Source organism: Chiloscyllium punctatum, chromosome 22, assembly GCF_047496795.1.
Source record: "Chiloscyllium punctatum isolate Juve2018m chromosome 22, sChiPun1.3, whole genome shotgun sequence".
NCBI lineage: Eukaryota > Metazoa > Chordata > Chondrichthyes > Orectolobiformes > Hemiscylliidae > Chiloscyllium > Chiloscyllium punctatum.
In genome coordinates this window covers 66,033,672-66,057,377 of record NC_092760.1, presented here as the reverse complement: position 1 = coordinate 66,057,377, position 23,706 = coordinate 66,033,672, and the positions used below count along the sequence as shown (strand labels likewise).

Here is a 23,706-nt window from a genome sequence, read left to right as displayed (position 1 = left end):
TAAACTGTACCTGCCCCCTGATCCTCACTCACCTTTTTTCTACCATCTGATCCCCAACTGTATTCGCCCCCAGTTGGCCAGCTAAACTGTGTCTGCCCTCTGCTTGTTAGCTAACTTTACCTGATCCCCAATAACCTGCACCTGTCCTTCAATCCTCACTAAACTGTACTGGCCTGGATCCAATCTCTACTTGATTCCCACTTTTAGTTAAACTGTACGTGACCGCACCAAACCTACAGTATGGAAACAGGCCCTTCGGCCCAACAAACGTAACCTGCTGCCCACTACTCAGTAGCTAATACCCACTTCATTGTATTTGTTGCCAACTACACTGTACCTCACCCCACAAAACAGTTCTCACCCCATATCTGTCCTCCAATTCCCACTAAATACTTGCTCCACCTGATTCCCACGAAACTGTACCTGCCCTGATCCCCACTAAACTTTACTTCCCTCTGATCCCCGTTAAAATGTATCTGCCCCTGTTGCCCAGCTAAACCATATCTGCCTCTGCACCTTGACTAATCTCAACTGATCCTCATTAAACTGCATCTGCCCTTCAATCCGCCCTGAAGTTATCTTGCCCCACCTGATCCCCACTCAACTGTACCTGACCCCACCTAATCGCACTAAACTGTATCTGCCCCCTGCTCCTCAGCTAAACTGTATCTGATCCCCACTAAATGATATCTGCCCTCCAGTCCCCATTATACTGTACCTTTACTCCAATATCCAGCCAAATAGTATCCGATCTCTTTTTCAATCTTATCTTCCACTAATTCTTGCTAAACTGTACCTGCCCTGATATCTACTAAGCTAAAATTAACTCCCCCTTGAATTGGAAGTGGTCCCTGCTGTCTGGCTACAATGTACCTGTCCCTGATCCTCACTAAAATGTTTGTCTTCCCCACTCCTACTAAACAGCACTAATCCCCTGACCTTCCTTAAACTGTACCCAGCCTCTGACACCCATTTATATTGTACCCATTCTCTCTAATTGCACTTAAATTGCACCCAAACTGACCCCTACTTAAATTGAAGCTGCCCCTGCTTAATTTATACCTGTGTTTCCTGTTTAAACTGTACTTGCTCCCTAACCTCTGATAAACTATATCTGTTCCTACTGCCCTTAAACTGTATCTGCTCCTGAAGCCAGCTTCAACTACACGAGTCCTTCATCTGCACTTAAACTGTACCTGTTATATGACCCCTGCTTAAACTTGATGTACCTCAACTGCCCTTAAATTGTGCCTGCACTCAGATTACTGGATAAACTATATTTACCTCTGATTGTCCTTAAACTGTAGCTGCCCTTACACCCTGGCCATTGCTTAAACTGTACCTCCTCCCAACCATCCTTAAACCCTCCCTGTCCCTTGCTTTAAGTGCAGTTGTTCCCGAACCTGCTTGAAATGTTGACCTTCAGCTGCCCCTTCCATCAATACTTTCCACACTGAGTCCTGCATAAACATTTCCTCTTCCTATCCACAATTGTGAATGATAACCACCCTGAACCTTGTGTCCCTAATAAATATTATCTTCTCAAGTCCTCTGTTCACAGTATATTTTTCACATTCCCACAGTAAACAACACTATCTTTGAGACTTCTACCTTGTACCCATGATGAATATTACACTCTTTGGGATGCCAGTAAACTTTACCATAGAACCCCTCTGTCAACTCTCTCTGCTTAGTCGAGACTAACATATTTTTCAAGACTAGCTATAATTTTACAGGCCCCTGTAAAATTTAACATTAGTCCTCTTCAAAAGGCCCTGTGCAAGACTTGGTTAAATCTTACTTACCTCGCAGAGATCCCTACCTCCTGTCCCAAACACCAACCACATAAGTTTAACTTCCTAATGGGACACAGTGCTGTAATTACAGAAAACATCAGTAAGAATGTACAACAGAAATGACATTGCTTGTGGAACAATGGACAAGAGACAGACTTATAGAAATGCCATAACCTTACTGAGCATCTCGTGCCGAAGAGACCCTCTTTGTTAAGCTGTGCTAATTACTTTGCTACTTAGTATTCTGTCTGGGCTTGGAAGCACAGTTTTAAACATATTCAGTACAGAAAGTTTTAAGATCTAAAAATATCTCAGTTTTAAATAGTGCCGGGAGTCTCTGTGCCAAACCATAAGCAGTCTCTTTATCCGGCCAATGTGATTCCTCCTGCCCTCTTTACTGGAAGCTTGTAATTCCCAAAAGAGATTGGGATCAGAGTCCAAACCTGATGAATGTTAAATGTGATGCCCGCTGGCTTTAAAAATGATTCCGTATTGGGCCACGGCACTGTGTGGTTTCTGCTAACTCCAGTCTTTTAGATGCGGTTTCCAATCACATTGTGAAGCTGATTGAACAAACTTTTCAATGGCAGGGAGGGAAGGTGGTTGTATCGTGGAGAACTTTTCATTTACTTTTGTTCGTGCCTCTGTATTCCAAAAACAGCTTCTTGAGTGTAAACAAGCCTCTCATTTTTACCCATGTAGGAGCATTCCAGAAAGAAACACAAAATCTAAAGTTAGATCAGCTGGCAGGTAGGTTTACAAACTGGTGTTGTGCCAGTTCACTAGTGACCACGTCCTTGGATCTTACCAAAGCTTCGATATCAGTAAACAGGTGGAGAAAGTGTCCCATGTTGTATGGGACAGAGACGAGTATTTTTCCAAACTTTTGATAGGCTAAATTTCTACATTTGACTGCGCTAGCTTCCGTGTTTTCTTTGCCTCTGGGTGTCATCAAAAGGAACAGAATTGTGACTCCAGTGCAGGGACTAATTCCAGGAAACAGTCTTTAAAGACCGGGAACAAGCAGGAACAGAGGGCGACTTGGAAACACAAGCTGTGATGATCAGAGCTCTTATGGGCTGACTTTATTCGAGCTCTGACAGTTCATTCCCTACCACCCCCCACCACCACCACCACCACCAGCTGACTGCACTTTGCTATGGCAACAAATTCAGGTCGCAAGAGAGAGGAAGTCCACGTATTATTTCTGTGAGTTCTGAGCTGGTTGCTTGTTGGGGGTGTGCAAATTTGGGTTGGGAGGGTGTTGGTTATTGTGGGTGGGGAGTGGTTAGCCTCTCTGAGCACTGACCTGACAGCTGTGCTAGCTGAAGGCTATCATTCTCTCAATCATATCTAGATGACAGTTTCCAAGGAGGCTTCTGTGAATGAGGCTCTGCATTATTGGCGTGCAGCATTAGGGGACTAGGGAGTCTTACAGGACACAACTCCCCCTTTCCTAGTCTGCAGCTGTGATGGGAGCAGAATATCAAATTGTAAGTTGGTGAAGCTTGCTTGTGGTTCTTTTTAAGTAATCTTTACAATATGAATGTTATAAGAACTTTTGGTGATGAGCTGCAAGCTGTGTTATATTTTGGGAGGCTTATGTGAAACTAAAAGACTAAACATTAATGGCAGGAACTGGCAGTCTGCACCGTCTGTCATACTACATGCATATGCAGATAGTGTTGTAAAGTAGTTCTGTCTAACAGCTTTAGAGGGACAGCTGCCTTTGGTGTTTGCACGTGGCATATTGCTGATGTCATCTATAACATTAGGTGAAAGCAGGCAATGTGCTTTGTGGGAGAACTGGAAACTTGATTTAGCCCAAGGTAGCCAAATCACGAATTTCTTCTCAATGCAGAGGGATTGGAAATGAATACAGTTCGGGTTATGGAGGGGAACTGTTTCATTGATCCGCTTGAGTTGTGCTGAATCTGCTGTGTCACAGTCATGGCTCAAAAAACTATCCAGTGAAAATGTGAGTACAAAGGAGCAACTTTCAGTCAGTGGAATTGGAGCTTTAACCCTAGGATAGCAAGTGACAAGCAAACCTCTGGCCGAATGTCTACCCTATTACAGTATTTCAGTTTACTAGTTGTGTAGTTTTGCAGCTGTAAATCATTTCATATGTTTCATCAGACTACACTCTTAAACCTTAACTTTTCAGGGCCCATGTAGCAATGTGATCTTATTTTGCCCTGGGAAGCTAGATAAGGGCAAGAGGGGGAATGGAATAGAAGGATATGTTGAGAGCATATGGTGAAGTAAGGGGCTCGGAGGTCCATGGACATAATCACCATACAGCTGTTTGGGCTGAATAGCCAGTTTCCATGCTTTGAAATTATATGACGGTTGGTGTTAGTGTAGATCACAATTTCTTGTTGAGGAGGGAGTTCTAGGAGTGGAGAGACATTATCAGAGCTTTCGCAACTTCAGGGAACTGCTAGGCTTGAACAAAAGGCGGCATGGTGGTGTTGATATAAGCAGGTGTAAACTGCTTCTCATGCGGGGAAAGATAATCTCTTGGGTATGTGTCCGACACAGCTGATCTTCTGTCACATAACCTGTGCATAAGAAGTGTGATGTCAGTTTTTGATGTTAGTATGTTTAAGTCAAAGTGCTGCATGCATGAACTGAATATTTTTCCTACAAACTGAAACAGTCACAGTCTTTGATGACTTTCTTTTGTTTTGATGCCGTAGCCTCTTTGGGACTCAGAGGGTTCAGCGTTGTGGGCTGCAGTCATTGTGTGCATCTGTTCCACTGGTTCAGATAAGATTCAGAACGAGGTAGTCTTTGTCTAAATTACAGGAATTCTTCAGTTGGAAATGGATGTCAAATCTAAATTTTGCAGCTAGCACTCTCCTAACTTAAGGGCATACTAATTCGGAATAGGAGTAGACCATAGAGCTTATTGCACCTGCTCCACCATTCAATTGCAATTACGGCTGATCTTTGACTTCAGCTCCACTTTCTTGCCCAGTCCCCACATTTCTTCCATGAGAAAGAAAATCGCACTAGTTAATTCAAAACGGATAGTTTTACATCATATTACCTTCATGTGCACAGGGGAAGGGAAATTATTGTGGATTTGGGTCTTTTCTTCAGCAGAGAAGTATAAACCTTGCCTACACCGTTATTTGTAAAATGTGGGTGTTGCTTGCAAGGGCAGCCTGTTTTGCTTGTCCCTAGTTGCTCTGACAACTGAATTACTTCATAGACCACAACAGTCTACAGCTAAGTACCGACAATGTTTGTGCAGTACTAGAGATGCATAAATGTCCTGATAGGGTTAAGACAGCAGAATTTCTGCATTACAAAACATTAGTGAACTATATGGGGTTTTATTACAATCCGACAGCTTTATGGACATAATTTTTAATTTCCATATTTTTAAAATTTTAGTTGCCAAATTGCGATAATGTGATTTGAACTCAGATTCAGTGGCTAACCGATTCAGGGCCCTAGATTACCAGTCAGATATCATAACTCACAAAATCACTCATGAGCTGTTCTCATTCTGAGTGACTATCTAATTGGAATCAGTAGCATCACTTTTTAAGTTTTGTATTACATGGATGATGGTTTGGTGGTTTTATTTTTGTCAGTCTTTAATGGTCCAAGAAAGCCTCTTTCAATCTTTCCATGATGAGACATAGAGCAGGTCAGATTTGTCCTGCACATCAGTACATCAGAAGCAACAAAACAAGTACTTTGTCTCTCTCTGTTTCAGAGAGTATGTCAGAGTGTGTCAGAGTAACCTGAAACTTTTCCTTATCCACCATATATGAAGACAATCTCTAAATCCTTGTTTATCCTGAAGATGTTGATGTTTTTGCAGGTGAGCTACTTTAAGGGCAAGATGTTGACTTCCTCCTCTCTACCCATTGAACCATTCTTTGATCAGTTGTCATGTAATGGAGGGAAGCAAAGGGACTAGTCCGTGAGATCAGTGTACGAACTTGGGTCCAAAAGCTTTAATAATCTAGTGACTAATGGTGGGAAGAATGTTTTTTAAAAACTTCTTTACCTCAGATCCACATTCTTATCTCAGTATTAGCAGTTTTAGAACTAGTTTGATGGCGACAAGTTTTATCCATCTGTGTCTTTCAACAGTAGCTAACCCAGAATCCTCAGTCTTCACAGCGTGAATGATTACATAATGACTAACAGGCAAATAACTGGAGCATGTGCATGCGTACATGATGCACTTGAGTCAAACATACCTTTGCTGGAGGAGTATCTGATGGTGGGAGTAGAAGAAGACACACATTACTTTTACTACCTAGTGTTTGGTTTAACAAACGTATAATTTCTGAATGAGTTATGGTGATCATTGCCAATCTAATAAGTGAATACAAGATTAAACACAAGAAGTTGTAAACTTGCTCACACAGAGTTGCGAGGCAATATTAGTTGTTTAAGCTGAAACTATGGCAATATTCAATCTTAGATGAGAGAGGTGAATGAAGGAAAGGGTACAGAATGACTTTGCAAGGTAGGTAAGTGATGGAAAATGACTGTTGACATGGAATCGTTGGACCAGAAGGGCTGGTGTAACTTTTGTATTTTTCTATTTATAGATCATTTAAAGTTTAGTTGGACAAAATGACCTGACTGTGTGGGAATGGGTGTTTCTGTACGTGCCTCTGTGTGTCTGCATGTTGCTGCATTTGTGTCTGTGTGATAGAGTTTGTTTGTGTACAATTCAATGTCTGTGCATGCATGTATCTGTTCGACTGTGTTTGATTATTGAGTTGTTTTTGCACAAGCTGCCAGTTTTCCTATGTGACCTGTAATTGACTAACATTTAGTGTTGCACATTGTGTGCTAGTACAAAGATAATCCGATTGCTTGCTTGCCTTTGTTATCAGTTCTGAGCACAGTAGTTGTGATCAATGACCTTGTTTATCCAGAGTAGTTGCATGGCAACAGTTTTTGCTGTTGAGTTGTTTGTTGGCCAGTTTGTGCTGAACTCTGTGATATGATGACAGAGAGTAGTTTGTTCAGTCATCAAGGTGGAGGAGATTGGTTAATAGATACTTTTAAGGGGGGGAAGAACCTTCAAGTTATTAAACTATATTATCATGCGAACAAGACAAGAAGTTATATTTATATTGTTTCGATACATTATCGAAATGGGGAAAGGTTTCATATTGTACATGTTTCCAATTAGACTGCTTAATGCTTAAGATGAACCTTCTCATCAGGTTTCCCTTGACCCACCTTATTGGCATTTCTGTGGTGAAGTTGGATCATTAGCATTTAATGTTGTCTCTCCCTGCCGTCATCAACAAACAACTCTGCTGAATCTGATTGAAAGGGAGAGTTAACCTGGTGTGTGTGTGTGTGTGTGTGTGTGTGTGTGTGTGTGTGTGTGTGTGTGTGTGTGTGTGTGTGTGTGTGTGTGTGTGTGTGTGTGTGTGTGTGAGAAAGACAGCTGGTGGTGATGTGTAGCCCAGCACGTACTTTTCTACCTTTGATAATCTTGTTGTTTGTTATTTAATGGACTTTGAACATTTGAATTCTTGCATTTACTGGGAGTAAGAATCCTTTTATTATACTGAAGATTTTCTTGACTGAGTTGTTTCTCATTGTTTTTGGTCTGATTGTGCTGTTAGAAACTAGAGCAGATAACAGCGTAATCTGATCTTGTTTGAATTAAGATTATCACAGTTTGGATTTTATTTTTGATTTATGTGCTGGTTCAGGCATGCAGCGTTTCCACATCTGAGGAATAGCAATCTCTGTGAAACAAATCAAGCACATGGAGATGACAAAAGTGAATGCATTGGGTTATCTATGTAGTTTTGAAAGTTCTGCTGTGTCAGTACAGATGAATTCAGCAAAGACTATAATCATAGTGGTGAGACAAGGCATTGTGAGTGAGTCAGGCTATGGACGAGCGGGAAGCTTGATTTATATTTATATTGGTGCTGGAAAAACACAGCAGTCAGGCAGCATCCGTGGAGCAGGAGAGTCGACGTTTCGGACAAAAGCCCTTCATCAGCCCTTCCTTTTCCAGCACCATGCTCTTGACTCTAATCTGCAGTCCTCACTTTCGCCTTCTGTTTATATTGCACAAGGAGGATGCATGTGGAATGCTCGAGCAGACTATTGATTATTGCATTGCTGTAGCTAAGCCAGGCCTGAATGAACAGTGTTGGCCTTAAAGAGGAGCAGGTAGCATGTAGAAAGGCTGCTTGTGAGTTGTGGAGGATGTTGTGAGAATATCGGATTAATCAGCCAGAGTTCAGGTTTGTCGCTGTTGTTTCTCATTTGGACTTTTCCTGGTTTGTGCAGTGCAGATTTCGCCACTTCTCTCTGCAGGTGAACCTGGAATGAACTGGTTGCTGAATGGCAATCAGATGAGTTACAGAAAGTGTTCTTCGTGTTCATTTGGTGAATCATGTTGTTTCTACAGTTCTGTGATTTAATTAACAGCAAGACAGAACAGTGAGATTTGTAGCAGAGTGAGTAGAAGGATAAAGGAGAAAAGAGAAATAAAGGCATGGATTGATCAGCACCTTTCACAACCTTGCAACATCCTGAATTGCTTTATAGTCAATGAAAATTCGTGAACAATAATCTTTGCTGGAGTTGTGGGAAAACACACAAAGGCTCAATTGTACACAGCAAACTCCCATGATCAGTAGTAAGGTCTTGACCAATTAATAGATGATGCTGGTTGAGAGGCAAAAGTTGACCAGGACATCTTGAGAGCCCGAATCAGCTCTTCTTTCACAGCACCATGGAATCTTTCACATTAATCTGAGGAATGGTAAATTCTGTTTCTAACAGCTGCTTTGAAAGATAGCTCCTCCAGCATTGCAACGCTCTTTCAGTACATCGATGTACTGTCAGTGTGGAGCTTGAATACATGGATGTCTGATGCTGAGGGAAGGATGCTGCCAACAAGTCAATGCTGGCACAGCTTTTCACATTGTTCCCGGATGGTAGATTTGGGGAGAATGGGAAAAGTGGTTCTTGGGTGGTAAGTTAAGCAGGAAGATAGCTTGGCTGATGTCTACCTTGGAAAGGAAAAGTGTGGTCCATAGACAGTGTGTTAGTGGCAGGTGGTTTGTTGTGCTCTTTGTGGTAGTCTTGTGGGGTAATGATAACATAATCTCTGCCCAGGTAAGGAGAATATTCTGAATGTTTGCAAACAAATTGTGCAGTGTTTTGATGTATATTTCAGGCTCCTTTAAGATAAAATCTGCCTCTAAATGGGTAGCCCATAAAATTATACAGGCATCAAAACATCTACCTAATACCTATTTTGCAGATAGGAATAGAATCATATGGTGAAAAATTCAGGAATCACTTGTGACTTCTCAACAAATGTCCTGTTAGAGTGAAACTGCAAAATCTTCTTTTTATAAAGGCGTGTATTGTTCATTAATTATTGTATTCACTAAGCAATTAGCTATAATTGATAATTACTGCTAATATGGTGGTTCTTCCATGTTGTATCTGTAAATTTGTGTATGTGACCAAGTGCACTTGGATATACTGAGAAATATATTAAATATATTGACGAAGTGTTGAAATGGGCCCAGCTTTTTTTATGTTTTTAGTTATGGTCTTGCAAATTCATACTGCAGGAAACTTGTTTGGATATTGTAAGAAGGGGACTTCTGAGCTCGTCTGCCTTCAAATATTTCCCGAATTTGTGTGGGAAGAGGCTTTCTTCTCCCACTCCTCATGTTGAATTCTTGATCAAGAGTCTTAGCTGTTATGCAAGTTGGGAGTCTCATTCAAGTTTCCATGCTAAATTTCTATCAGCAAAGACAAATTATATTTATCATAAATATTTAAAATCACGTTTAATGTAGTAAAACATGCAAAAGTACTTCACAAAATTTGACACTGAGCCATGTGAGGAGAGTAGGAGGACTAAAGGTTATTAAGTGCTTTCGGAATTGAAGGAGTAAAATGAGGTAGAGAGAAGAGATTTGGGGAGAAATTTCAGACATGTCGCTAGATAGCCAAAAAGTGCACAGTAAAGCTCTGAAGCTGTGATAGAATCTGCTCCAATTGATCTAAGTACTGTAACTGCTTTCAGTTTTCTCTCTAACTGTGACTTCTCGTGAACAGTCCTTTCCTTACTTTGGTAGACAGTGTAAATGTCAACTACATTGAAACAATACTATATTTGTGGAAAACATTTTTATTAGTAGAGACAGCAGGAGACGTAGTTTGGTAGTAAGTCAGCAATTACAGCAAAATAGGTGAAGGTGTATGGAAATCTAACAAATGCTGCATTTATTTGTTTGTGGACCTACTTTAAGAAACATTAACCAAATAACTTAAATCAACCACATTCTCTTGTTCTTTGTAATCTGTTGTAACTCTGTCATGTTTTGGCTAAATGCTACCATCTTTTAAGAACAGCTTCTGTTTATGTATTTCCTGCTGTTTGTATGCTGTCAAGCCAGCCGATGTATTCACAGAATGCTGGAGAAAGCTAATTTAGTTACACAATCAATTCAAATTGCACCTCAGCTCCTAAAGTTAGATTTTTAAAAAAATGAGTATTGCTAAGAAAGAACTTTTCTGTTAAGTGAACAAACTAATATGAGCTGAAAAAAACCCCACTGCTACCCTGTAATTTCTGTGTGTGGATAATGCTGTATTTGATTACTGATGTAAGCATTTGGCACAAGTTAACACTATGTTGCACTTTGAAACTATAGTAAGAACATGGACACTTGCTGTTCCAATTCAGCAATGCATGACAGACAATTCCAGATATTCTGAGGCCAATTTAAATAATCTTTTCAATATTTTTTTTCTCTTCAGAGCTCTGAGGAACCACTTGTTAATCGTAGCCAAAAGACTTCTAGTGAGACACTGGGAGCGCTAGATAAACCATGTTTATCCGAATGGACCACTTTGGTAGGGGAAACTGCAAATTGTGAATGAGCATCGTTGAGTGTCAAGAGTGAAAGCGATTGTGTTCTGAGCATGAAAGCCTTTTGTTCTCACGTCGGATGAAGTTTGACTGACCAGTTTTGTGTGGTATGTTTTGTCTAGTGCTGAGATGCTTTCAGCTGTGTTCTTCTTCTTTTTCTGATTATGCTTTTCTTACAATGTTTTGTGGTGTGTAAATCCTATGGGTGCACTGCAGTTTTGTGGTGTATTGTCCAAGAAGTTCATTTATCTTCAGGCTATACCCTCTGCTTTGTTCCTGTTATCTGCAGAATGATGGGTAGTTTGTAGTGACATAGTGTTAGAAGACAAAGAGCTTGACAAGTGGCATGAGAGCAGTTCAGATTTTGAAAACTCGAAAGTATAGTTACCTCAGAACAGTTCCCTTCTATTTCTCATTTGCTGTTTTCAGTCTTTTTCTTGCTGACGTCACCAGATTTCTGCTTACTGGCATAAGCTTTTGACATTTAATTTTTTGTTGGGTACAGGATGTTGACCAGATGATGTCACAAATCGCTTTTTCTTGGCAGTCTTGCTGAACAAGACTTCCGGAAAGCCATAACATGCACAAATTCAACATTCCTCTCTCAACTGATCCCACCGGAAATAGATTACCTGGAGTTCAGCTTGTTGCTGGTTGCATGTAATTGTCATATGCAAAGCTGGCTGGCAGGTTTACCAATTTAACAGTGATCACATATTACTTTTAAGTGACCTGAGTGATGTCATGAGGTGATATGTGGAAGTACTTACTGAAAAGGTTTTTGACTGGTGCCTGATTGAAAGACCATTGAAATATGTAGGACAGTTGAAAAAAAATTGCCTTGCTAGAAAAACAAACCATCAGCCTGATAAGTTTGTAATTTAGAGTAAGTTTATTTACCATGAACCAATATCTGAACTTTTTCAATGGCTACTAATTTGGAATAGCAGCATTGATCTGTACAATTATTTCCTTGGGAACAAACTATATGTCACCAGCCTGCAATGGAAGCAGACACTGCTGGAAATACACATCAGCTGTGAAGAGGGAAGACTTAATAAGATTTTGGGTCAATGTTTAGGTGCACATGTTTGAAATTTTAACTTGTCTTTTCCTTTTACAGGTGCAGATTGACCTGATCTGTATTTCCAGTGTTTTATATTTTTCATTTGAAACGCTTCTTCACTTGCCAACTAATACTAAATGTGTGTTCATAGATGATGCCATAAATTTGAGGACTGTGATGGGTCTGCTTTCAGCAGAAGATACTTTGAAGAGTGAGGTGAATTGGGGTTTGATAAAATGCCATAGAATAGACTTAGCTGCAACATGCAGGGGCAATGGCAGCATGGATGTGATGTTAGTTGACTGACAAGAATCAGAGTACTGGTGAATGGAATAGAATAGAATCCCTACAGTGTGGAAACGGGCCATTTGGCCCATCGAGTCCACACCATCCCTCCAAAGAGCATCCCACCCCTACCTTATCCCTGCATTTCCCCTGGCTAATCCGCCAAGCCAGCACATTCCTGGACACAATGGGCAATTTAACATGGCCAATCCACTTAATATGAACATCTTTGGACTGTGGGAGGAAACCCACGCAGACATAGGGAGAATGTGCAAACTCCACAAACATAAAATTAGAAATCACACAACACCAGGTATGGTCCAACAGGTTTTTTTGGAAGCACTAGCTTTCGGACTGCTGCTTCACCACCTGATGAAGGAGCAGTGCTCTGAAAGCTAGTACTTCCAAATAAATGTTTTGGACCATAACCTGGTGTTGTGTGATTTTTAACTTTGTACACCATAGTCTAGAGTCATAGAGTCAAAGAAAATCTGCAATCTAATAAAGGCCCTTCAGCCAACCAGCGGCAGTCCAAAACAAGAACTTATTATTCTATTTGCATTTTCCCCCACTTGGCCCATAGCCTGCTTGCCTTGGCATAACAAATATACATCTAGATACTTTATAAACGTTATAAGGGTTTCTGCCTCTATCTCCCTTCCAGGCAGTGATGTCCAAATTTCTACCACCTGGGTGAAAGACTTCATATCCACTCAAAACCTCTTGCCCCTAACCTGAAATCTCTGCCTCTTTGGTCATTGATTCTTCCCCTCTGGAGAAAGGTTTCTTCCTGTCTGCCCCTGTCTATGCCCCTCAATTTTAAACATCTTAATCATTTCTTTCCTCAATCTCCTCTGCTTCAAGGAAGACAACACCAGGCTATCAAATCTCTCTCATAACTAAAACTCTCCAGCCCACACATTTGGTAAAACTCTACAGCCTCTCAAGTGCAATCATATTCCTTCTATAATGTGAATTCTCGAATGATACACAATACTCAAACTGTGGCCTAATGAATATAGTCTCCCTGTTCTTAAACTCTGTGCCTTGTCTAATAAATCCCATATGCCTTCTTAACTGCTTTAACTGTATTTCTTGTTACCTTAAGGATTGGTGGATAGGCACACCCAGATTCCGATGATCCCAGTTCCCAGGATCCTACCATTCATCATGTTGACTAGTGAAGTTCCACAGGGGTCAATGTTGGGATTTCAGCTATTCACCTTATACATTAATGATCCGGACCAAAGGAACTAAGAGCATTGTTGCTAAGTTTACAGATGACACAAAGATAAATGGAGGGACAGATATTATTGAGGAAGCGGGCAGGCTGCACAAGAACTTGGAAATGCTAGATGAGTGGACAAAGTAGTGTTAGATAGAATACAATGTGGGAAAGTGTGAGGCTATGCACTTTGATAGGAAGAATAAAGGCATAGACTATTTTCTAAATGGGGAAAATTTCAGAAACCTGAAGTGCAAAGAAACTTATGAGTCCTAGTTCAGGATTTTCTTATGGTTAACATGCAGAAAAGTTGGCAAGAAGCAAATGCAATGTTCGCATTCTTTTCAAAAGGGATAGAGTACAAGAGCAGAGATGAACTGCTGAGGCTATATAAGGTTCTTGTCAGACGCATTTGGTGTATTCTGAGCAGTTTTGGGCCCTGTATCTAAGGAAGGAGGTGTTGGCATTGTAGGGGGTTCACAAAAATGATCAGGGGATGAAAGGCTTGTCATATGAGAAGTGGTTGAGGACTCTGGTTCTGTACTCGATGGAGTTTAGAAGGATGAGGGGTAAATCTGATTGAAACTTACAGAATACTGAGGAGCTTGGGCAGAGTGGACATTGAGAAGAAGTCCTAGTAGAGACTAGGACCGGGGGGGGCACAGCCTCAGAATGAAGAGATGATCCATTAACGGTGAGATAAGAAGGAATTTCATCAGCCAGAGGATGGTAAATCTGGGTAACACATTGCCACAGATAGCTGTGGAGGCCAAGTCATTGCTTGTCTTTAAGACAGAATTAAATAAGTTCTTGATTAGTAAGGGGATCAAGTGTTACGCGGAGAAGGCAGGAGGATGGGGTTGAGAAACATATCAGCCATGATTGAATGGCGAGCAGATTCGATGGGATGAATGGCTGAATTCTGCTCCTATATCTTATGGTCTATATATTCCTTTGCCTTGTTTGTCTTGGCCAAGTACATCAGCTCACACTTATCCGGATTGAACTCCATTTTCCGATCAGCCCATCTGACAAGCCCCTCTATAACCTCCTGTAATCTAAAGCTATTTCTCCTCACTAATTACCATCATACTAATTTCTGTTTCATCCACAAACTTCCTGATCAACCCTCCTACATTCAAATCTGAATTGTTTATATATACCAGAAACAACAAGGGTTCCAACGCTGTTCTCAGCGAAACCCCACTGGACATAGACTTCCAGTCACAAATCATCCCTCGACCATCAACCTCTGCTTCCTGCCATTCGACCAGTTCTGGATACAATTTGCCAAATTTCCTTGGATCCCAAGGCTCTTACCCTCGCTATCAGTCTCCTATGTGGCACCTTATTAAAAAGTCTTGCTGAAGTCCAAGTAGACTGTGCTGAATATGTTTCTGTCATCTACATACCTGATTACCTCTTCAAAAAATTCAGTCAAGTTAGAAGAATGACCCCTTAGTACCCATCATAAGAGTTCCTCATTCAGTCTTGTATATTCATTGGTAAGCAGATTTATAGGATTTGTTGGTCCCAGCCTTTATCTTTTTTGGGATGTGTTCGCCCTGTACTCTTCCTATTTCTTTCTTGAATGCGTCTCACTGCTCTGATATAGATTTAATGAAAAGTATGTGCTCCCAGTCCTCGCTAGCTATACTATAACTGGTCTTACTAAAATTGGCCTTCCCCAGTTTAGAATTTAGATTTCAGGTCCATCCTTATCCTTCCTCATAATAATCTTGAATCTCACGGAGTTATGATTGCTGACTGCAAAATACTCCCCCATTGATATTTCCACTTTGCAGTGCTTCACTATCTAAATTAAGTCCAGGACCATGCCCTCTCTCGTAGGGCCTTCTGCACATTGGCTTAAAAAGCTATCCTGGAAGTATTTAAAAAATTCCACTTTCTCTAAACTTACATGCTATGACTACTGCAGTTAACATTTGGGAAATTGAAATCCCCTACTATCATTACCCTTTGTTTTACACTTCTAGGTTCCATAAAACAATTGATTTCTGTTATGAACCTGCTCATATTGAACTTGCACAGGCCTCTGGGGTTGAGAATTCCAAAATTCACCATTCTCTAATGAAGGACTTTTGTCAGTATTCAGACCACTGCTTTTACTGATTTATATTATTGATTTACACATGGGTGTAAAGGGCAAATTTCAAAATGTATAGATAATTTTAAAAAACTGAAGTGTAGAAAACTGTGAGGAACGGCAGATGCAATTTACTGGGCAGATGCATTCTGGTAGAATGGGCAGATGCAATTTACTGCCAGGACATGTGAAGTGATATAAGGTAAAAACAAGGACTGCAGATGCTGGAAACCAGAGTCTAGATTAGAGTGGTGCTGGAAAAGCACAGCAGGTCAGGCAGTATCCGAGTAGCAGGAAAATCGACGTTTTGGGCAAAAGCCCTTCATCAGGAATAGAGTCCATCGACGTTTCAGGCAAAAGCCCTTCATCAGGAATAGAGGCCACATGTGAAGTGATATGTTTTGGTAGGAACAGGTAATATAAGCTAAGGTGTATAGTTCTAAAAGTGGCACTTTGCTAGGTGAATAGATTGGAGGTTTAGAGGTGTTTAGAACCATGAAGGGTCTGGACAGGATAGTTAAAGGAAAGCATGAGGAAAAACCTTTTTTTTAAAAGTGAGTGGTTACAACCTGGAATCTTGCTGAAAATAGTGTTGGGAGATCCAGTAATGCCTTTCAGAAAGGTTTGGATGTATACAAGAAGGGTAAAAATTGTAGGACAATGTGTGAATGACAGGAAAATGGTGTCATCTAAGTTCCTCTTGCAGAGAATCGGTATTAACGTAATGGACTAAATGGTCTCCTTCTGTGCTGAAACCATTGAGTGATTCTGTATGAAGCCTCCAACAATTGAAGAGGGATTGATGGGTGTTCTTGTGCAGACCTTTGTTCCAGCAACTTATGAACAAATTTGGAGTGGTTGGTAGATTCTCTGAGAGAGGGTGCAAGATTGAGGAACTTAGTAAGGTGTTTTTGTCAGTATGTCAAGGGTGTTCATGGTGATTGCTTCACAGAGTTAGTAAATAAAATTAAAACTCACCGATTGTAGTGTCGTATATCAGAATGGATTGAGAATTGATTAACATGGAAAGCAGAGAGAAGGAATTGTGCTGTTATTCTCAGGATTGCAGGCTGTTGCCAGTCGAGTACCATGACGCAAAATTAGGTCGGAATGTAAGTTGTGAGGAAGGTGCAAGGATTCCAAGACCTGTACATGCAAAGTGAATGGGCAAGAACATGACTGATGGATTATAATGTGATTAAATGTGAAGCTATCCAGTCAATGGAAACAAAGCACAACATTTCTTAAATAGTGACAAAATGGCAGGGGCAACATTCCTGGGTGGCCATTGACATGCTACTGCACCGATCAATAAGGAAAGCAATTGGTATGTTAGGGCTTTCATTGCAAAGCAATTTGAGCAAAGTCTTGCTGCAATTGTGTGCAGCTTTGGTGAAACTTCAGCTGATGTATTGTGTGCAGTTTTTAACTTCTTAACTAAGTAAGGATGTACTTGACGGAGACAGAGTCCAGCAGAGGCCCTCCAAATTATTACTTGGATTTGCAGTATTGTTTAGCAGACAGATTGAGGAATCTAGGCTTACATTCTTCAGAGTTTTGAAGAATAAGAGGTGATCTAATAGAAACTTAAATACTTTCATGGCTAAACAGTGTGGATATAGATAGGATGTTTCCCTTGGCTGATGAGTCTGGAATGAAAATAAGGGGAAGGCAGTTTAAATGAAGATGAGGAGGAATTCCTTTATTCAGAGAGTCATGAATGTTAATAACTCTCTACTCCAGATGGCTGAGCAAGTTTAATTTGAGCATCTTCCAGATAAAAATTGTTACATACCTGAAGACAAGTGATATCAACAGATGTGGAGATAATATCGGAAAAGTGTCATTGATTGGATGTTTGGTTGTGATTTGATTGAATGCTAAGACAGGTTAGTTGAGTTGAATAGCCTACTCCTGTATTTGTGTGATTCCCAGAGCTTGTCCTTACATTCATCACAGCTACTTTTATTGTTAGGACTGGTGTCTCCCTTCCACAGAATTAGCATTGCCTGGAAGTGGGGTATTTAGTGCATGAACAGATAGGTTGACAGATAAGATGAAGTTCTGGCCTTTAACCTGTCTTTCTTATCCCGTGTTTTGCCAGGAGCCGATTAATATGCTTAAACACTGTAGCCTCAGAGCATTCATTGCATTGTTGGGATTAATTTGAATCTCTGACATTAATTGGGTTTTTGATGAACATATTTTGTAGTAGCTTGCCAAAATGGGTTTTGCTGCTGAAGCTTACTTTGAACATGTATGCTGTCTTTTGCAGTGCCATTGGTGTATTTGGATTTTAAAATACCAGTCTATTTGAGAAATGTTACAATTGATGTCAGCTTGTCAAATACTGTGTCGGGCTACATACAGGATCTATAATTATGCCTGATCGTACCTACAGTATGGAAGCAGGTCATTTGGCTCAACTAGGCCATTCTAGTATTTATGCTCCATGTGGGCCTCCTCACACATTACTTCATCTAACCCAATCAACATACCCATTCCATTCTTTCCTCCCCTGTTTTTGTCTAGCCTCCTCTTAAATTACTTTTCTTATATATGACTCTGGAAACACGATTAATGCTGGTAAACCAGGCTTTTCCATCTATACTTGGTTACAAGTCTGTCTTATATAGACCTGTGTAATACATTGGAAGTAGGTGCAAGGCAAGTTATCCTGAGCCTGTACCGCAATTGATTTTTCAGCTATTTATAGGTTTAGTCTATTCTATTTTATCTTATTGGACAACACCGTATCCCATGAATCAGTCTGGTGAACCCTTGTTGCACTTGGTACAAAGTGTAGCCTTGAGTAAGGAGACCAAAACTGAACATACTACCCAGACGTTTTCTTGCCAAACTTGTGTACAATTGCAGTAAGCTATTAATGTCATTAATATTCTTCAATCGCTTTGTAAAAAATGCTTCCATACCATTTGATGCCCTTATTATTTACTGAAACATGTACGACAACTTTCTGTGATTTGTAAACAAGTCAACAGGTTCCTCTGAAAACCAGTCGATCACCATTTAAAAATACTCTGCTTTTCTGTTTTCCCTATCAAAATGGATAGGGGCACATTTGTCCATAGTGAATCACATCCAACATGTTCCTGCACACTTGATTAATTTGTCTAAATCCTTTTGCGTAAAGCCTCTTATATCCTCCATAAAATTTACTTTCCAACCTATCCTTGTATTGTTGACAAACCATGAGACATTATACTCAGACCTCTAATCTAGATATTTTCTGATTAAATCCATTCAGGGATGCTTTTATGAATTTATTGAGCAGGTGGCACTTGAACTTTTGAAGCAGATGAAACCTGAACTCGGGCCTTCTGGTTCAGAGGGAGAGAAAATATTATTGCACCACAAGACACCCAATTCCCCTTATCTAGTTATTTTAATCAATCTTTGTGTGATCAGCTGTACCTTTATAAATTACAGTCTGCCAACCTGAAAATCACTGAATTCTCTATTGGTTAACCAATCCTCGGTCTGTATTTGTATAGTATCTTGAATCCCATGAGCCATATTTATGTGTAAGAATATTTTGTGTGACAGGTTTTTGAAAAGCAAAATGCGTAACACCCATCTGTTGTCCCTTTTCTACCTTGCTGCCCTAGTTACAACCTCAAAACAATTATAATTTTCCTTTCATAAATCCATGTTGACTTTGCCTACTCCTGCTCATATTTCTTATATTCTTATAGAAGAAGGGATAGATTTTTGGAATATCAGGGTGTTGACAACTGTACTGAGCTGGCATGAAAGACTTGTGGCCTGGGGCAGATCAGCAATGATCTTGTTTAATGGCAGGTGAGGCTTGAGGGGATAAATGGCTTACTCCTTCTATTTCTCATGTCCAAAATCATATGCTGATTTTGTGACAGTTTCTACCATTTTACCAATGACTGATTGAGTGCGTGTGGTCTTGTGTTTCCTTTCTTGAATATTTGCCTTTCAGTGGGGATCATTCTAGAGCTTAGGAAATTCTGCAAGAATAAAAACACTATCTCTGTTGTCGGCTCAAAACCCAAGGGTCTAGGCTAATTGGTTGGCCAATTTTTAGTCCTGTTAATTGCTCCATTTTCCCTACACCCTTCATTCCCCAGTATCTCTGGAATGTTTTTGGGGCCTTATACTTCAAAGACAGCTACAAAAAGTTCAGTTACTATCTCTGGCATTTCCTTGTTCATCATTATATTTTCTACTGTGTCTGTCTCTTACGGCTTACATTTTATTTAGTTTACATCTTTGAAGTGTCCCTAACCCGTTCACCTCCTCCTACTTTTTTTTCTTTTTCAGTTTTGTTCTTGTGCTTTGCTGCAGTTTAAAATGTAATGGAGGAACGAAGACGGTAAAGCAGCAGAGCTTGTTAAATCAGAAAATAATGTTTTGCATGCATAACTAACCTGCCATTGCTGTGCTGCTTAACTATTTCTTGCATCTGTGAAAATGAAAATGCCTTCAGAGTATGATGCCTTCAGAATGTTGAAACTTTAAATGAATTATTTGGATTTTCTATTTATGGTGATTGTGAGTTAGCAAGTGGTCATTAGAAGGCTGAAATTAGTGTCCTGGTGTTTTGAGGTTGGGAAGTGAGCCAATTTAGGTGACAAGGTAAGATTGCAGAGTTATTTAAATGCAATGTTTCCGGAACAAATATAATTTACTTCAGATGGTGTATTTACTGTCAATGTTGCATTCACTTCGGCACATGTTCCATGAACAGAGGTAAGTTTTATGGGCAGTTACTGTCTTGATCACACCATTTTCTGAAGGAGAGAGCAATAGCAGTAGAGCTGTCCGCGGGCAGGAACATCCATGGAATCGTCCATGTGAAATTTTGGAACCCAGGAAGAAGTGATGTATTGTTACAGAACTGTTCTCTTTGTGAAGGTGTAACGTGATATCTTTGGACTCTTTGTGATCTTAGTTTGGTCATTTAACTTAATGGAACCTTTTAGAAGCATGTTGCGACGGCATCAGAATGTATTTATGTATCAACTCAACCTTGTGCCCAGTCTTTTAATTGCCTCAAGTTGCAGAGTCATAGAGATGTATAGCATGGAAACAGATCCTTCGGTCCAACCCATCCATGCCGACCAGATATCCCAATCCAATTTAGTCCCACCTGCCAGCACGAAGCCCATATCCTTCCAAACACTTTGTATTCATATAGACATCCAAATGCCTTTTAAATGTTGCAATTGTACCAGCCCCCACCACTTCTTCTGACTGCTCATTCCATACACATACCACCCTCTGTGTGAAAAAGTTGCCCCGTAGGTCTCTTTTATATCTTTCCCCTCTCACCCTAAACCTATGCCCTGTAGTTCTGGATTCCCACACCCCGGGGAAAAGACCTTGTCTATTTACCCTATCCATGCCCCTCATGATTTTATAAACCTCTATAAGATCATCCCTCAACCTCCGATGCTCCAGGGAAAACAGCCCCAGCACCTCTCCCCATAGCTCAAATCCTCCAACCCTGGCAACATCTTTCCAAGCGTAGACCATTCTAATTGGGTCAAATACAGACACTATCATTCACACAAGGGGTTAAAAAGCTTTATACGTGTTCAGTAGTCCCACCATACCACGGAGGATACGTTCCAAGACCTACTGCGGATGCTTGAAACTGTGGATAGTAGCGAACCCATTCATTTATATGGAAAATATAACTTTCTGACAGCCCCCTGGTCTCTGGTTGTGGAAGGTTCCCTATAATATGTTCGTGCTGTGATAAACTGAGGCAACTGAAATGGTGGAAGATGATTCCACAGATACGGGGGTCGCCCTAAAATATTGTACACTTTCTCTAATATTGGACACAAACCAACTTCCTGTCACATTTTACATAGATAGCAAAGGCTAAAGTTTGTTTTCAGGTGAACCTTGGTGGGTGCCTCATGATACTGTGGCATACAGACTTATTCCAATTGAAATTTTAACCATCTGCATTTTGTGCTTTGGATAAAATATTTAAATTTTCTAATAAGTAACAAAGTACACAACAATTTCTAAGCAAGAAAGGCTTGGAGGAGATTTTTAAAAGGTGTTTAATGTCAAGAACAGATTAGTTAGAGTAAAGAGAAACTGTTTCTTGGGGTGAAGTGTTGATAATTAGATGGCACAGTCGTAATTGATTGATAAAAGAACCAGAGGTGACATGAGAGAAAACACAATAGTTAGTTAGGATCGGTCTTCATAAATTGATAGCTTTGCTAGTTGCTTTCAAAAGGAGCTGCACAAATACATGAAGTATTTAAAGAATACTTGCTTAGATTTAGGGAAAGAACAGGGTATGGGAGTAACTGGATTGCTCTTAGGAAGTGTTATTTCTGACTTGATGGTCTGAAACCCCTCATCCTTTGGAAAGGAAAGGAGTGGTGTCATTTGGAACTTGGAGTTTCTTTGCAGGACAGGCTGAGGAACCAGAAAACATAAAACTGACGAGAGGGCAGGATGACAGCAGGCCAGAGTAACACTGGCCCTTCTCATGGATGTGGTTATAAGGATTTGTAATGGGAAAATGTTGATCCAAAAACACAGCACAAACATGACAGCATGAATTAAGGTTTTGTGAATATGTAGTTTGTGCAGATGGAAGGTTTTATATATCTGGCTCACAATGATATTTATTAGAGTTTTCTTTAATAAGAAGCATGGGCAAGGATTCCATGTGGCCAAGATACGTGGTTGATCTTCACTGAAAGATTAACAATTGTGATTGCTAGTAACCTGTCTGTACATTTTCAAAAAGAAGGCTTGTTTATATTGGAACAACTGGACATTGGAAAGAACATTTCCAAACTGTTGCTGTTTAGTTTGAATACACTTGCATTAAATCCTAAGGATGTGCTTTTATAATACAGACCTTGAAATGGTTAATGATGGTGTCAAAAAATGTATAGTGGCAGTGTATTAAGCAATCATATGGGATCTGTGCCAGTTGGAAAATCTTCTCAGATATTCTTCCATAGTCTACTTCATCTCCCTCCTGTCTATCTAGCAGTTGGTTAGGTTGAATAACACTCTTTCTGCCTGTTTATTACATCTTTGTTTCTGGTTTTCTCAGTGGAAAGAATGGGCTGGATATGGTTTATGCTCCGGAGCTTTCTGTGTAAAGTTTCTCCTCCCTCCATTTGGAAATATTTGGCATCTGTCAGTTATGAGCTAGCTAAATGTTCTGCATTGTTAGTGGCCTGCTTCATTGTTCTAAGCCAAAACGAGGTAAACCTTTCCAAATAAAAGCAAAATACTGCCAAATACTGTAATTGTTAAATAAAAACAGAAAGTGCTGGAAAAACTCAGCAGATATGGCATCATCAGTGGAGAGACAAAGTTAACATTTTGAGTTCTGTATGACAACTTCTGAACGCAAAACATTAACTCTGTTTCTTTCTCCACATATGCTAAGATTTCCAGCATTTTCTGTTTTTGGTTCTTTACAAAGTTGTCCTGGCTGGCCTTCAGTCTGCCACTCTTCATAAACTTGAACTCATTCAACATGATACTGTTTCCTAACTTGAACCAAATCCATCTGTTCCAGTCACTTACTCTACTTGTTGATCCTCACTGGCTCTCATTTTGGAAACACTCAAAGATTAAAATGCTTGTCCTTATTTTCAAATCCCTCTGTGGTCTCCCAACTTTATAACCTCTAGCCCGAACACTCACCAATATCTTTGTGTTCCTCCAATTCTAGCATCTTGTGCAACTCCACTTTCCATCATTCCACCATTGATTGTTTACAGCTGCCAAGGCCCTAAATTCTATGATTCTCTCTCTACCTCTCTCTTCTTTAAGCTATTTCTTAAAATCCACCTATTCTGATATTTTCTTTGTTTTTGGATGTCAGTTTTTGTCAGATGACAATTGAAACATCATGGGATGTTTTCCTGGCTTAAGGATTCTACATTAATTGTTCTTGTGGACTTAATGGCAAGATTTGGTCGAACTCTTATCTCAGCTCTTAATTCAGAAGATTACCAGTTCAGGTTTCAGTCCAGGGACTAGAACACAAAATTCTTGACTAACACTCGCAGTGCAGCCCTGAGGGTGTGCTGTCAAGTGTACTATTTCCAGAGGCGATAATGCATGGTGTGTCACTTGCCCTCTCAGTTGGATGTAAATGGAAATAAAAAATGCAATCAACAGTACTCCAAAAGTACTTAACTGACTTTATAAAGTGTTCTTGGAACATCCTAAGGCTATGAAAAGTGCTGTATAGATTCAAGCTTTTCCTTTGGATTGAAGCTTAATTCAAGCATTCTGAGTTCCAGTGAAACAACTGAAATCTGG

General features: G+C 40.1%; 1 protein-coding gene across 4 annotated transcripts in view; it reads left to right on the top strand.

Annotated features, from left to right (window-relative positions):
- The window catches only part of hipk3a (homeodomain interacting protein kinase 3a), a 268,064-nt gene that overhangs the window by 10,096 nt on the left and 234,262 nt on the right, over positions 1-23,706 (top strand). For 2 of the 4 annotated variants that reach the window (XM_072592556.1, XM_072592553.1), the window contains exon 2: positions 10,599-10,694. The exons of 1 other annotated variant lie outside the window; for it this stretch is intronic. In XM_072592556.1, the coding sequence (XP_072448657.1) occupies positions 10,670-10,694 (25 nt within the window). In that variant the 5' untranslated portion in view covers positions 10,599-10,669. Of the gene's footprint in view, positions 1-10,598; positions 10,818-23,706 lie in introns of those variants that run through there. One more of the 4 variants, XM_072592554.1, reaches the window with a different exon arrangement.